General features: G+C 38.9%; 1 protein-coding gene across 7 annotated transcripts in view; it reads right to left on the minus strand.

Annotated features, from left to right (window-relative positions):
• The window catches only part of FAM172A (family with sequence similarity 172 member A), a 223663-nt gene that overhangs the window by 74376 nt on the left and 135208 nt on the right, over window positions 1-14079 (minus strand). For all 7 annotated transcript variants that reach the window (XM_033163658.1, XM_033163663.1, XM_033163660.1 and 4 more), the window contains one exon: window positions 11882-11966. In XM_033163658.1, the coding sequence (XP_033019549.1) occupies window positions 11882-11966 (85 nt within the window). The remainder of the gene's footprint in view (window positions 1-11881; window positions 11967-14079) is intronic.

Consider the following 14079-nt stretch of genomic DNA (forward strand, 5'->3'; position numbering starts at 1 on the left):
GTTAACCTGTCCTGCCAGAGCTACAGATCACATTTCTTTGCTGAAAGACAATTAAAAAAATATTCAAAGTTTGACAAAAGATCAGGAAACATTATTTTTCTCTGTATTTTTGATGAGCCTTGAATGATTCTGCTTATTGTACTATGTACAATTTGCTGTAGGAAGATAGTTTATATTAAGAAAAAAACTCAACAATGAAAGGCAATATATAAATTGAAAAATGATATGCCGTGTGATCGTATAACAACAAATTATTTCAAACACATTGACAGTGTGATTGTATAATAAGCTAGCCTGGAAGCATTTTTCTCTATTTTTTAAAAGAAGCAAGCAGGCTCTTTAGATAGAATATACATGTGGCATACAAATTTTAGATCTACCAGTAAGTTCCCGGGCATTCTCCCCCTTACACATGAATTGTTAAGAGACAATCTTTTTCAACTGAATGTATTATATTCATTCATCTACTCCTATTATAGATCATTCATCTGAAACAGTTAGTTAACAGCCAGGAAGTTTCTGTACTTTAGATCTTCATTTATTGCTTCAGACCTCCATTATGTGTGTCAGAAGATTAGGATGTAAAACCCTCCGAATGAGGTAGGAGTGGTCATGACCAATAGGTCAGCGCAGAACTGGGCCACTTTTGCCTTCTAAACTCAGCGATGTGGAACTAAGTGTGGCCAAACAACTAGCTGGTTGGACTCCGGCCAAGAGCCTCAAAATTGCTGACTGTTGCCACATTCTTTCAATTTTAATAAAAGGACTGGCTTAAACATTTGCTAGAGTGCCAGCTGCATTCGCAAAGTAAAAAAGGGAGTACAAGTGAAGCAAAGACAGTCCCCTTAACATATGATCACTTATTTCGCTAGTAATTTCTCTTCATTGCAATGAATGGCTGTAAATGGATTAATGGCACAGCTCCAGAGAGCATGTCACAGATCTCTGCTGAACATATAAACTGTTCTATAAAACACGCTCAAAGAATCTGACTTCTTCCTAACTTTTTATTAATATATAATTTACAAGACAAATTTTATTTCAAGATTAATATACCACTTCAACAAGTCTAGGCAGAAACAGTCCCAATCAGAAAATAATAATGTAACACTTTTAAATGCTGAATAATATTAACACCACAGTAAATTACTATTTCAGTACATTTTAACTGTCTCATTACTGTAAAGGGGATAAAACCTGTTCCTATACTATTACACACAAAGTAGTGTGTTAATACAAGAAATATAAAATATTAAGACCAAAAACCTGAATAAATTAATCAGTGTAGTTAAACAACAAATTTTAATTCTAGATTAATAAGCCAGCCTGCTCATAGGCAAAACTCTGGCACCTTTGAAAGGCCTGCTCTTATGCAGGTCACACAGATGTCAACTTCATCTGCCCTGTGCTAAATCTGATGAAAAATAAATTAAAGCTGGTTTTTCCTTCTTGCTTATATCTAAAACCAGCAGACAGTATTTCTTCAGGTTTCTCAAAAGATCCCCTTCATTAAGGTATGAAGTATGTAAATTATTTAACTTTAATGTATAGCTCAATTAAATTGCATAAATCAGACGATTAGTTGAGCTCTACTCAATATACACAAGGTTCTCCTCCTCAATTTTTCCAGCTAATAAAGAAAAAAATACAGCAGCAACTGAATATCTGTGACCAACTGCACTACAAGACTGGTATAGAGGTGCATATTACTACATTTTTGTGAGAAGGTACTGTGAAAAGTTAGCAGAAATCATTCTATGGAACAATTTTTCAAATGTTCTGTTTCTAAAGAATGCTTAGATAAGAACAATACTGAACCCCAGCAATGTTTGATCCTTTTATTAAATTACCAACAATTTTAACCAGCTTCCTCAAGAATTACTGTGAAGGACTTTGTGGTAAGTACAAGTTCTCCAGTAATTTCTTTAATAAAGCAAATAATAAATAAATAAATAAATAAATAAATAAATAAATAAAGTCTATCAGAAGCAAATTGATCATGTCATTTGAGGGCTAACTTGCAGTGGAATGCTATCCTGACACTTTTCACAAGAAACTTCATTAGAGCAGACAGATGAAACTGCAAATGTGTAGGCCACAATAATTTGACCTCATTTTTAATGTTAAAAAAAATCTTCCTGCTGTTGCTTGCATACCTTATTTTGAGGCTATGATACTGCTTAGAAATATTTAATTCAGAATGTATCTGTATTCCCCCCCTCCAAACAGAGGATAGCAAGTAGATGGGTATAACTTAGTGAAGCTACTAAGATGAGTCGTTGGCAGGGTGAAGTGGTAGATTTTAGTAATAGCTGGAAGCTGTAAGTGGTTCTGAGCTTTGAAGTCAGTACAGCTTTGATGTAGTACTCCCCTAGTTAATCACAAGATAGTCTTGAAAGAAAAGATTTTTCCAAATACTATTCTTAGTGTCACTGCTTGAAAAATCCTTATATGATTTTTTTTTTTTAGTAGAGATCTTCAAATCTGGTCTCAGACTGCTTTCTGTTCTTTCATTCTCATACTCTTTTAAACAGCCTTTAAAATTTAAACTGTAATTAAAACCAAGTTTTGGTTTGGCTGGTTGTGTATTACTGGTAACTTTGCAAATCCTTCATGCAATAGGCCACTGGTCTTCAAACACATCCAGAAAGTCCATTGCTATGCTTACAGACTTAAAAAGGTGGTAGGCGGTCCCTAGTCTCAAGAAAAATTGTAAAGAGAAAAGTCATATAAAGAGAAACAATAAGTAACAAATTTCTCAGCTTTTCGCTTGGATTAAATTTTCATTTAAGGCAAACTATTACAGAAAAACTCACAGAAATATGTGAAACTGACAAGAGTTAAAACACATGCAAAAAATTAAATATTTGTAAATAGCAGACATCTAAAAGCAACAACATTTTTTACTGCAGAGAAGCAGCATCAGCATTAGGTTGCTAAGTGTATCAGAAATGCCTATGAAATAACAGCTTCAATATCCTTAATAATATACTGCTGTTTCTGCTATATTTTATTTTAAATGTCATATACAAACCAAACCGCACAGTGTAGCAAAGTACTGTTATTGTTGTCCAGTATTGGCAGAACAAGAATGTTAGAGTGGTTAAACCATAATCTTTTATCTGCAGTGAAGGGCTGATAATCTGTGCACATTTGTACATGAACTCTAAAATGAAGCTGCCATTCACAAAGTCCTCTGCTCATCTAAACAGACGGGAATAAAGAACATGGCATGTGACCAGTAAATTATGAGAGAGCAACACCTCAAGGTTAGAGGTCACTGAAGATTTCAACAAATCTCACCAGATATGGCAACAGATTAAGAAAGGAGACAGATTGCCCTCCAACCTTAACCTGTTAAGACCTTTGAAGTCTTATGGTGACCTCTATTCTGCTCTTTCATATTAGTTGTTAGTTACACTAATTACAGCCTAATAGTATCCTGGTGCCAGACATTTTTTCTAAAGCCATCTAGTGAAAAATATTAGAAAAGTGGTGACTGTTCCAGCCAAATTGCAATGTGCACGTCACAAGCACTTACCCCTAATTTACAGCACAGACCTTGCAAACTTCTAGCAACAACAATGGGAAAGACATCAAAGTTTTGTGTAACTTACTGCAGGAAATCCATAAACCAGAACAAATTAATCTTCATGTAAAAACTCCAATTTTTAATTTTTTTGGGCAAATTTGGCAGGTAATTTCTCTTTTAAGCACAAGATCATTTGCAATTTAATCAACTAAGGAACTTGCCCTTTGTTTTAGAGGAATCAGACACTTCTAACATTTTAATCTACTTTGAGAATATGAAGCTTTTTGTTTATCTATCATATTAACACATCAGATCCACTATAGTGTAAAACCCTCTGTCCTCCACTCCTGGACTCCCCAAAAAAAACCTCTCCTGAGGGTTATAGAACCCACAGGAAATGGGTGTGGGGTAGATGGTTGGAATGACGGGGGCGGGGCGGGGGGGCGGCCACAAAACAGGAGAAGGCAGCTTGCTTGAGTGGCAGTACCAATCTCACGGCAGTCCCCACCCCACAACCCAGTCCTTTTCCCCAGAAAAGGCTTTTCAGGGCGTGCAATGAGAAGGGGGATAATTATTCTATGTGAGTGCCCTTGCATGAATGCAACTTTGGACAATACTGCTCACTGAAATTAGTCACAATGCTAAATAACCCCAAGTTAGGGGCTAAAGTCAAAGATAAAGTCATTCAGCTCAGCTCAGTAGGAAGGTTGTTTTTAAAAGAGAAAATTAACTTTCTCCTTTTATACGGCGATCAACTGCATAATGTTGAATGCATTCCTAGCTATGTGCATGCTTCTCCCTGTGTAGCTATCTAGGACTGTGGCTACTTACTTTAACTGAGCTTCAGCTGCCTGAGTTCTGATTGTTAAAAGGAAGGAAAGTGAGTCGTTCCACTCTAAACTGCTAGCTTTGAATACAAATGAAAAGAAAAACCATAAAATATTTCTTAATAAAATTTGGCAGTGGAAGGGGCAAGTTACTGCATCTGAGCAGCCTGTTCAGTTGACTTGAGCCCCAGTGCCTTTGCTTGTTGAAAGCGCCAGTAATATATCAGGGGTATTAATTTGTCATAAAATCTTTGACTGGTTAACCACACTGAGTAATCATTGAACACTTGCAAACTTATCAGCAAGTAAACAGAGAGATGGAGGGATTGTTCCTGACAATCAAATATAATCATATTCATCAGACCACAAACAAGCTGTCAAATTTTGAAACACCTTGCAAAATTCAGAGTTGGTGTGTCAGTTTTTGCATAAATGCCAGGTACCAGACTTTTGGATACCAGTATCTGTCAATGGGCTGCTTTATAACCTTTTGTATTTCATAAAAAATTAAATCCCAGGCTACACAAGCCAGAGGGCAGGACCACCACATACAGTAATAAGTACCTTGCTCAGCATATCCTCACCAGCTGGACAATTGCACTGGGCTTATTTACCACCTATCGGCAAGTTTCAACATTGAATCTCTTATTTGGTTGGAAACATTATTAACAGTAACTAAGAGTTTGTTCTGGAGTGCTATCCAGTCATCCAATCTTCTATTTCCTCCCTTCAATCTCCACATCAATTAAGGCTGTGTGTAATTTATATACTAACCATTCAGTCTTGTCTTGAGCTGCCATTAAAACAGATCTAAATGCAGTGAGGGATTTTGTGGCTTGTTTTTTAGTACAAGGGGAGAATTCTTGTGTTATCTAATAAGCAAATGATAGCCATTTTAATCTATGATGTACCATATTTTACTCATGGCTCACTTTTTCTGGAACTTATTTGTGTCTATCTGATTACAGACTTACATAATTAAAACAAAGAGATAAGGCAACTTGTGACATTACCTCTAATTTTGCATGACAACATAACTTCTTGTATGTGGCTCTGTGGTGCAAAATTAAATTGGAGCAAACAAGTTTACAGGTTGTTCTGATCAAAATGTTTGCAAGTAAATATTAATGAGACAAAACTGATAATTTAATTTTGATAGTTTTAGTGTAGCATTTTTCATCATTTTATATTAGTTATCAAGCTAATTTACTATTGGAATTCTTGGTTGTCATAAGACAAAGAAATCAAATGATTACTAATGGTTCTAAAGGTATCACATGCTGCTCTTCACTGCAGATATATATATTTTAAAAAAACACCCTTCCTGTTTTTCATAAAGTCAAATTCCTCCCACTATTCTAGTTCATATAAAATGTGGCTAAACTTTTGCTCTTATTCAGCAAACTTTTATATATATGTATAATAAAGCTATATTTTCTTCTTGAATCTTTCAAGTGGATTTTTCTTTACATTTCACAACAGTTTTTGAATTTTGCGTATCTTCAGATTAACTTTGATTCACAAGTCTGTATTCTTGATTTCTTTATCAAAAATATAATGGGTTGGGATCAATGCTGCTTTCATTTAAACTGGAGGTCAGTTAAGATCCTCTGCTAAGGCCCTTCTCTGAGTGTTCCCAACTTTAGACCAGGATGCCCCAACATGCAGCTCATGAGCCACATTTGGCCTGCAAGGCCTTTTTTGGTGACTCTGGCAGGGTGGAGAACAGGAAGTGGCTCCTGGGGTAGAGGTGGCAGTGGCTTTGGGAAGGAGGCATGAAAGTGCTGACAGGGTTCTACTGCCCCCTTCACAAATCTTAGTTAGCATTTTCCCAGCTTTGGAAAGGAGGTGGAAGGGCTCTAGGACCCTGTCAGAGCCCTTATACCTCCTTCCCAAAGTCGGGCAGACACTGCCCCCTTGGCTCAGTGCCCAGTCCAAGGAAATGGGTTGCGCTGCCCAACTATGGTGCTGCCCCCCCTCCAGTGCCAGGAAAAAGGGAGCAGAGATAGGGCTTTTTTCCATAGGAACTCACAGGGACTCAGCTCCGGCACCTGGGCACCATTGCCATTATTAGAGAACAATGGAGGTTTTCATGCTGAGCTCTGGCACCTGTTTTTCTAGAAAAACAGTATATGCATGCATGTTCAAAATATGGATAAGCATAATGCAGTATCAATGGACAGTGCAAAAGAACTCTGCAGTCATCATGCATATAGTTTCCCTCAGCTAAGTTCACCTTTCACAAGATGCACATCACAGACTCAGAACACATTTTCTAAATCAGGAAAAGTGCCAGATCACATATCCACAAAGGCATACACAGAGCATTAAATGAAATTAATGTAGCAATTTAAACCTCTTAGAGCTGTTGTTTTAAGCTGCCTGTAGATTTGGGTATGCACCACTGCATAGGTTTACAATAGTTCACATTTCTAAGATAATCTTTTGCAACTGATAGTTGCTCCTTCATTATTTTTTTAAATGGTATTTAAGTTGAACCAGTTGTTTAAAGGTGGATACTTCAATTACTAGAAGAAACTACATAGTCAGTGTTGTACAAATCAAAAAATCATATTGACTCATTTCAATTAAATTCCTTTTGACTTCTACTCATGTTCCTCATATCTGTAGTTACATTTAACAAATGAAAATAAAAAATAAATTAAAATTCCAAAGTTCTCCATATGCTAGAACACACTTTGTGTTTCAGGAAAAAATAGATCGTAACAATTACAAATTCCCAAGTGGAAAGACAATAATTTCTTCTTAGATATATCTTGCTTTTCTTTCAGAACAAATTAAAGAGAAACCAGGATGACCTTGAATGTAACCTGACAGACATATATCTGGATCTTAATAACTTGTATTACTTTTTACTAATAAAAAGGTCACATCCACAAAATAAAACAAACACATTTAAACTTTCAATGTAACTTTTAAATCAGAATTTCAACTGGTAACTATCTGGAGCTCCTCATCCTATAGAAACTGCTTCTTTCCTCAGGTTCATCATTTGTCCCTAGCCACTGAAACTGACATGTATTTGAAAGCATTTTTCTATACATGAATCTGCTATTATGGGGGTAAAACAGGCTGCAGTGCAACAAATATACTGCGCCAACCTGTTTCAGTTCAGCTCTCAGGAGTGTGTTTGTATGTGCCTGTGAAAGGAGGAGAGGGAACAGTCTTGGGGGGGCGGGGGCGGGAGACAGGAAATGGGGTGGCAAAGCTTAAGTTCTTTTATTTAGTGTATGCTTGAGGTTTTTCTGTCAGCATCACTTGGGGAAGTTCTCTATTTGCTTGTTATGTTTCCTTGGTGGTGAGAGAAGTTGTGGTGGCCTAGGGTGTGGTTGATCGTCTTTGGGTGTGCAGTGGGATTTGTTTGTGTGTGGGTTAGGGGGGTTGTCGGGTTAAGTTAGCCATATTGAATCATATGCTGTCGGTGGGTTATGAGCTCTTTATAGTGTGAGTGGGCATTGTTATCTTGGAAGATGTTCAGTAGGGCTAGTTCTGGGGTGACTTCTAGTACCTGTTTAGTTATTTAGTTATTTTGCTTATTTCTGGTATGACTGCACACACTCCTTTTCTGGCTAGGTCCTTGATTACTTGGTTTGGTGGGATCTGCTGGTTCAGACACAGCATATGTCTGAGAAGGCCCCACATGGGATCACAGGAAGGAGGTGCAAGGAAAAAACTGTTGTGACATTGATTTCTTGGGCAACTTGGAAGGGCTGTGGTGGGATCCAGAAATGGCAACCTGGAGCCCCACTGACCACTTAACTGCTCTCTTCTCCATCAGTTTGGGAGCTTTTTCCTGAGATGCTTGCGGGGTATGATAGCATCCTTTGCCATTTGAGCATCTTTATCAAGATGCTAACAGATCTGCCTGCCTTGATCAGTTGTGCTTCAAGGGAAGTGCACCAGTCCTCTGATACTTTAATATTTCCCAGCCCAGATAGATGTTAACCAAAGGATCTCACATTAGTCATCTCCTTGCAGGAGCAAGGAAGCATAGGAGAATCAGATGCACCACAACAGGGGTTGGCAACCTGCGGCTCATGGGCCAAAACTGGCCCATGGGGGTCGTTTAACGGCCCATGAGCTGCCCCCGAACCGAGCCGCCCACTCGGTAAGTCCCCGGCGCTAAACCAGTGCAGCACGGAGCAGGGACTCGCGTCTGCGGCGCCGGAAATTGTGCCTGCGCAGACGTGATCCAGCCCACAGAGCGATCTCCGTGGGAGTGAACCAGCCCAGGCGAGGTAAACCTTGCCGATCCCTGCACCACAATAGCATCTTGGATGGGATGGTTTTCAAAGACGGCTAGACAATCACATGGAGGAAGCAATGCTTCTGAAAAGCATTTGCTGGAAGCCACAGACTCCCCAAACGTGTTTCACAAGGACCCCTTCCTTCCCTCTGCCGCAGTACCTGAGGGTCATCACGTCTCTCCAGGGATTTGGCTAGAACAAAGTATATGTTGGGAAAAGGTTCCCTCTCTGCAAAGAAAATGGAGGAATCAGCAGGAGCCTGGCTTCCAGCCACGCTAGCACCAGTCTGGTGCATGAGGGTGGAGAACACAGGAAGGAAGCATTCCTATAGTATAGAGCACTCAATTGGCATTTTCACCTACCTGAACTCTGAGCCTTTCCCCCTTGTTCTGGCCTGGGGGAAGCCATGGGGGGGGGAGATGCAAGCTCTTGCTGGAAGCCATGGGGGGGGGGAGTGTTCCTATGATTCCCAAATGTTTCAAAAGCATCTTTTTGTTCCTTTAGCTGCTTGATATAATCATAGCATGGCAGGGTTGGAAGGGATCCCAAGAGTCATCTAGTTCAACCCCCAGCAATGCAAACTCCAGCTTTCTGGTTACCATTGCAATTCTGCATGGTGTGGAGAAAGGAGAGAGAGAAATGTGTTGCTTACACTCTCATAACACTGATATGAGATCCACACCATGCAGCCCTTTCAATAACTAAAGTCTAAAGGGCTGTCAGGATGGAGCAAGCTTGTTTTCTTCTGCTCCAGAGGCCATTAGGCTGTGGCTGTGAGAGATGCAAGACTCTTGGGGTGTTGATGCTGTGAGCTCCTCCATTATAGGTTGAGGTTGTATACATATGTAAACAAATTGTGTATCCTAAAGACACCATAGTCTCCACTGTCCCTCATTCTGAAAGAATGGTGCCTGGAACTCCTGGAATCTTGCACTGGTCAGAGACTGGGGTGGCATGCAACAGTATTTATAAAAATGCAATTCTTAGGTGTCCACAGTATTTTTGCAAGAAAAGTGATGAGACCAGAACAGTTTGGCCATGCTCCCATTGGCTTCACGCCCATAATCCTACTGGCCATGCCATTGCAACCTCCTAGCCACTCCACTAGGTCTAGTTGCTGCCACATGCTTCTGTGTCCATAACGATTAACTAAAGGTGTGTTATAAGCACATTGTTTTTTCTTTGTATGTTCCTAAAGTACAAGTCTGAAGAAATAAAGGCAAATCAGTTGTATCTCTTTCCCCATTAATATGATCAAATTAGTTGATAGCAGCAGCTAACATAAAGTGACAAAAGGATTCAGATACCACTTCCATAGAAAAGGCCAGACCTTCCGTATAGCAATGCCCCTTTATAATATGAGGCCTAACAGTCAGTCACAGTATAAGAAAGTATCCAAACAGGGAGCTGCAGAAATTCCAGCTAGAATTCCTCGCACCCCCAATAGTAATAATGATTTCTTGCAGCTCAAGAGACATAGAACTAATTCACACTTGCAGTTTACCAGTCCAGCAATCCACCTTCAGATGAAGTGTGAACTCAGCTGCTTAGGAGTAATTGTATTCTAATCCTTAGCAATTTGCACTTCATTAATGAAGTGAGAGTTAACCCTTGCTACCACCTTGCTGAATTGTATGCAGATCCTGCTCCACTTCTGGTTCCTCCTGGAATTTAGAGGTGGGGTTAAAAGGAGCATTTTATTTTATGGTGTTCTATGTTTTCTAGAAAGAAGCATAGTATGTTACAGAGAGGCTCGGGTGACCTTCAAATACTGCAGCATCCCACAGCAATGGGTGAGAAAAGACAAGTACAGGCAGGATACAATGGAAAGGTTAAGTGCCCTGGGATGAGAAAAATACATCCTGACAATATATTAAATATGCTTTTATCTCTGAAAGGAATTGCAGACAGGTAATCCTCAGTTAGTATGTCTTCAACCAATCAACAAAAGTGCTAGGATCTCACTGTCCTGTTCCCACATTAAAACCCTGAAGGTTAATGGTGTGGGAATTAGATAAGGTAACAACACAGATATGACTCAATATGCCAGCAAGTTTGGAAAACTCAGCAGTGGCCAGAGGACTGGAGAAGATCAGTCTATATCCCAATCCCAAAGAAGGGCAGTGCCAAAGAATGCTCCAACTACCGCACAATTGGGCTCATTTCACATGCTAGCAAGCTTATGCTTAAAATTCTACAAGGCAGGCTTAAGCAGTATGTGGACTGAGAACTCCCAGTAGTGCAAGCTGGATTTTGAAGGAGCAGAGGAACCAGAGACCAAATTGTGAACATGCACTGGATTATGGAGAAAGCTAGAGAGTTCTAGAAAAACATCTACTTCTGCTTCATTGACTACGCAAAAGCATTTGACTGTGTCGACTACAGCAAACTATGGCAAGTTCTTAAAGAAATGGGAGTGCCGGATCACTTCATTTGTCTCTCTACGTGGGACAAGAAGCTACAGTTAGAATTGGATATGGAACAACTGATTGGTTCAAAATTGGGAAAGGAGTATGACAAGGCTGTATATTGTCTCCCTGCTTATTTAACTTATATGGAGAATTCATCGTGCGAAAGGCTGGACTGGATGAATCCCAAGCCGGAATTAAGTTTGCTGGAAGAAATATCAACAACCTCAGATATGCTGATGACACAACCTTGATGGCAGAAAGTGAGGAGGAATTAAAGAACCTTTTAATGAGCGTGAAAGAGGAGAGTGCAAAATATGGTCTGAAGCTCAACTTAAAAAAAACTAAGATCATGGCCACTGGTCCCATCACCTCCTGGCAAATAGAAGAGGAAGAAATGTCATGAAATGATGCATGTCCAAAAAGTGTGCCCCCGACATGAAAAGTTTGGAAAGCTCTGGTGTATACTGTAAATAGAAGCAAACAGAATTTCAGTATATACAGTGGTACCTCTGGTTATGAACGGGATCCGTTCCGGAGCCCCGTTCGTAACCCGTGACGTGCATAACCTGAAACGCCGTGCCTGCGCATGTGCGTGACGCGATTCGGCGCTTCTGCGCATTACATCATTTGACGCATCTGCGCATGCGCAAACCGCTGAACCCGGAAGTAACACGTTTCGTTACTTCCGGGTTCGGCACGTTCATAACCTGTATTGTACGCGTCCTGAAGCATTCGTAACAAGAGGTACGAGTGTATGTCCTATAGAAAGCAGAAAAAGCATCTACAATAAAAATGTAACAATACAAACTTTTAAGTTTCACTTCTGGTTCAGAGTTTGCATACCTGCAGAGACACGTGGACAGTCAGGTAACATGGACTCTACTGATGTATCTAGAGGATCTGAACTTGACACCCAATTACAGCAGTTCTGAAATTGAAGGGAGACAAATTTGAATAAGAGCATTTATTCAAAACTTTATGTATCCATAACTGCCAGATTTTAAGAATAGGGATTGCAATGCCAGAGTAAGGTGACAGCTGCAGTTTGTGAGCTGAAGCTCACAAGAGGGAGCCATCATCCTGGGGTAGAAACAAGCACAATAGGGAGGTGGGTGGGAGATGCAAAAAAAAAAAAAAAAAAAGCAATGCAGTGAGCCAGGTATGAGGCACCCTCATTTTTTATCCCTGGAGGAGTGGACATGAGTGGAGTTCTCTGTGGACCCAGTCAGACCCCCCCCCCCCCGAAGTGAGACTGCCTGCCACTGGTCCAATCTGGCAGGTAGGCTAACTCAATCTATCCAACCAGAGGGAGAGACCAGGGGCGCTTCCCTCTGGCAGGAAACCTCCTGATGCAGCAGCTGCTATGGTGGAGGACAGGCCCTACCTCGCAAAGCTGCCAACAGCTTAAGGTAAGTGGTATTAATTGACTATTAATTAAAGATCATTTATCTCTTGTTTACATATATAACAGTCAGAGAATGGCTGTAAAGCTGCATGTAAGGAAATGTATTAAAGAAAACTTTGTTCACATATTAGTACAGTACTGATAGGTTAAATGTAAAAGTTTATCTTAATGGAAATACAGTACACTACATTTATTTTTACATTTTGTTTTCTAATCTACATCTTGGGCTAAATAGTATCAGTTATATTCTGCTATTATTATTATTATTATTATTATTATTATTATTATTATTATTATTATTATTATTATTATCATCATCATCATTATCATCAGCATCCCACCCTATACCCATAGGTCTCAGGGTGGTTCACAGGATAAAATCACGATACAGAAACACAGAAAACATAATCAGAATCAAAATAAGAATAACCCAGTTGCTTTACTTTACAACTTAATTGCAAAATTTGCATATTAAATGTATTTATAAAATGGGCAAATCATTATTTCATAAATATTTCATTCACAATTTTTTTTAGAATAACAATCTACAAAAGCTTTTGTTAAAATGTTAAGAATTTTCATTTCACTTTTTAAAAATCAAATAGCTACATTAAAACATGGAGAGAAATACTTTTGTAACATAAACCAAAACAAATGTGTAAACATTTTTTATTGAAGAATTTTATTTAAAAATCCCATTAATCATTGTTTCAAAATGGCAGATTGTTCTTCTTGCAAACAAGCATGTATTGTATATTTTTAGATGCTTGCTGCCCTAGTTGTGCACCATGGAATCCGTCCTCACTGTGGAAAGATCCTTGACTGGTAGATCAAGTGTCTTATTGTAGTTCCTTAATTCATTCTGTCTGGAAGAAGATGTCAGCTGTGTTGCAGTGAGGAGAGAATTTCAAAGACTCCAATCCCCACCAATAAAGGCAGAGGGATGGCTTTTGAATAGATTTGTCAAGGCAACCCTACTGTTCTGGGACCAGGGAGAGCAGGAAGAACATAAAGGAAGGGTTGCTGTATGAGATTAGAAAGTGAAGTTCACAAAGCATGGCAGATTTTTGTAAGAAACAGTAGATCAGTGAAACCATTGAACTGTGTGAAAAACCCATGAAAACAGTTAAAAATATAACTGGCTAGTGTGTTTGTTATCTTTTCACTAAAATGTTAAGATGGCAATATTTCTATATTTCACAAAGGCTTTAAGATGCACATTTTATAATTTGCATGCCAGTTTTTAATTAACAGCTGATTGTGGAACTGCAGCACAGTAGTAAATTACAAAAGTAGTGGAATTTTTATGAAGTATTATATTCATTTGATATAGGTAAAATTAATATTATTACTGATAGAACGTTACATCAGAGAATTTGAGATAATACAGAAGATTTGAAGACAATTAACTAGTTTTATATACAATGTGCCACTTGCCTGTAAGAACTAAGTATTCTCAAATGCAAAGTAAAGATATGAAAGTGAAAGATTTGTTTTATCAGTCATCACAGTACCTAATAAATTCAAAAATTATGACTTCTATTGGCACTAAAAATAGGCAGCTCATGATATAGGGTAGATAGATGAAATGAAGAATTGCTATTTTAACTATTAATTATTTCAATGACAGCAATTA

The sequence above is a fragment of the Lacerta agilis genome, chromosome 11, assembly GCF_009819535.1.
Source record: "Lacerta agilis isolate rLacAgi1 chromosome 11, rLacAgi1.pri, whole genome shotgun sequence".
In the NCBI taxonomy this organism is placed as follows: domain Eukaryota; kingdom Metazoa; phylum Chordata; class Lepidosauria; order Squamata; family Lacertidae; genus Lacerta; species Lacerta agilis.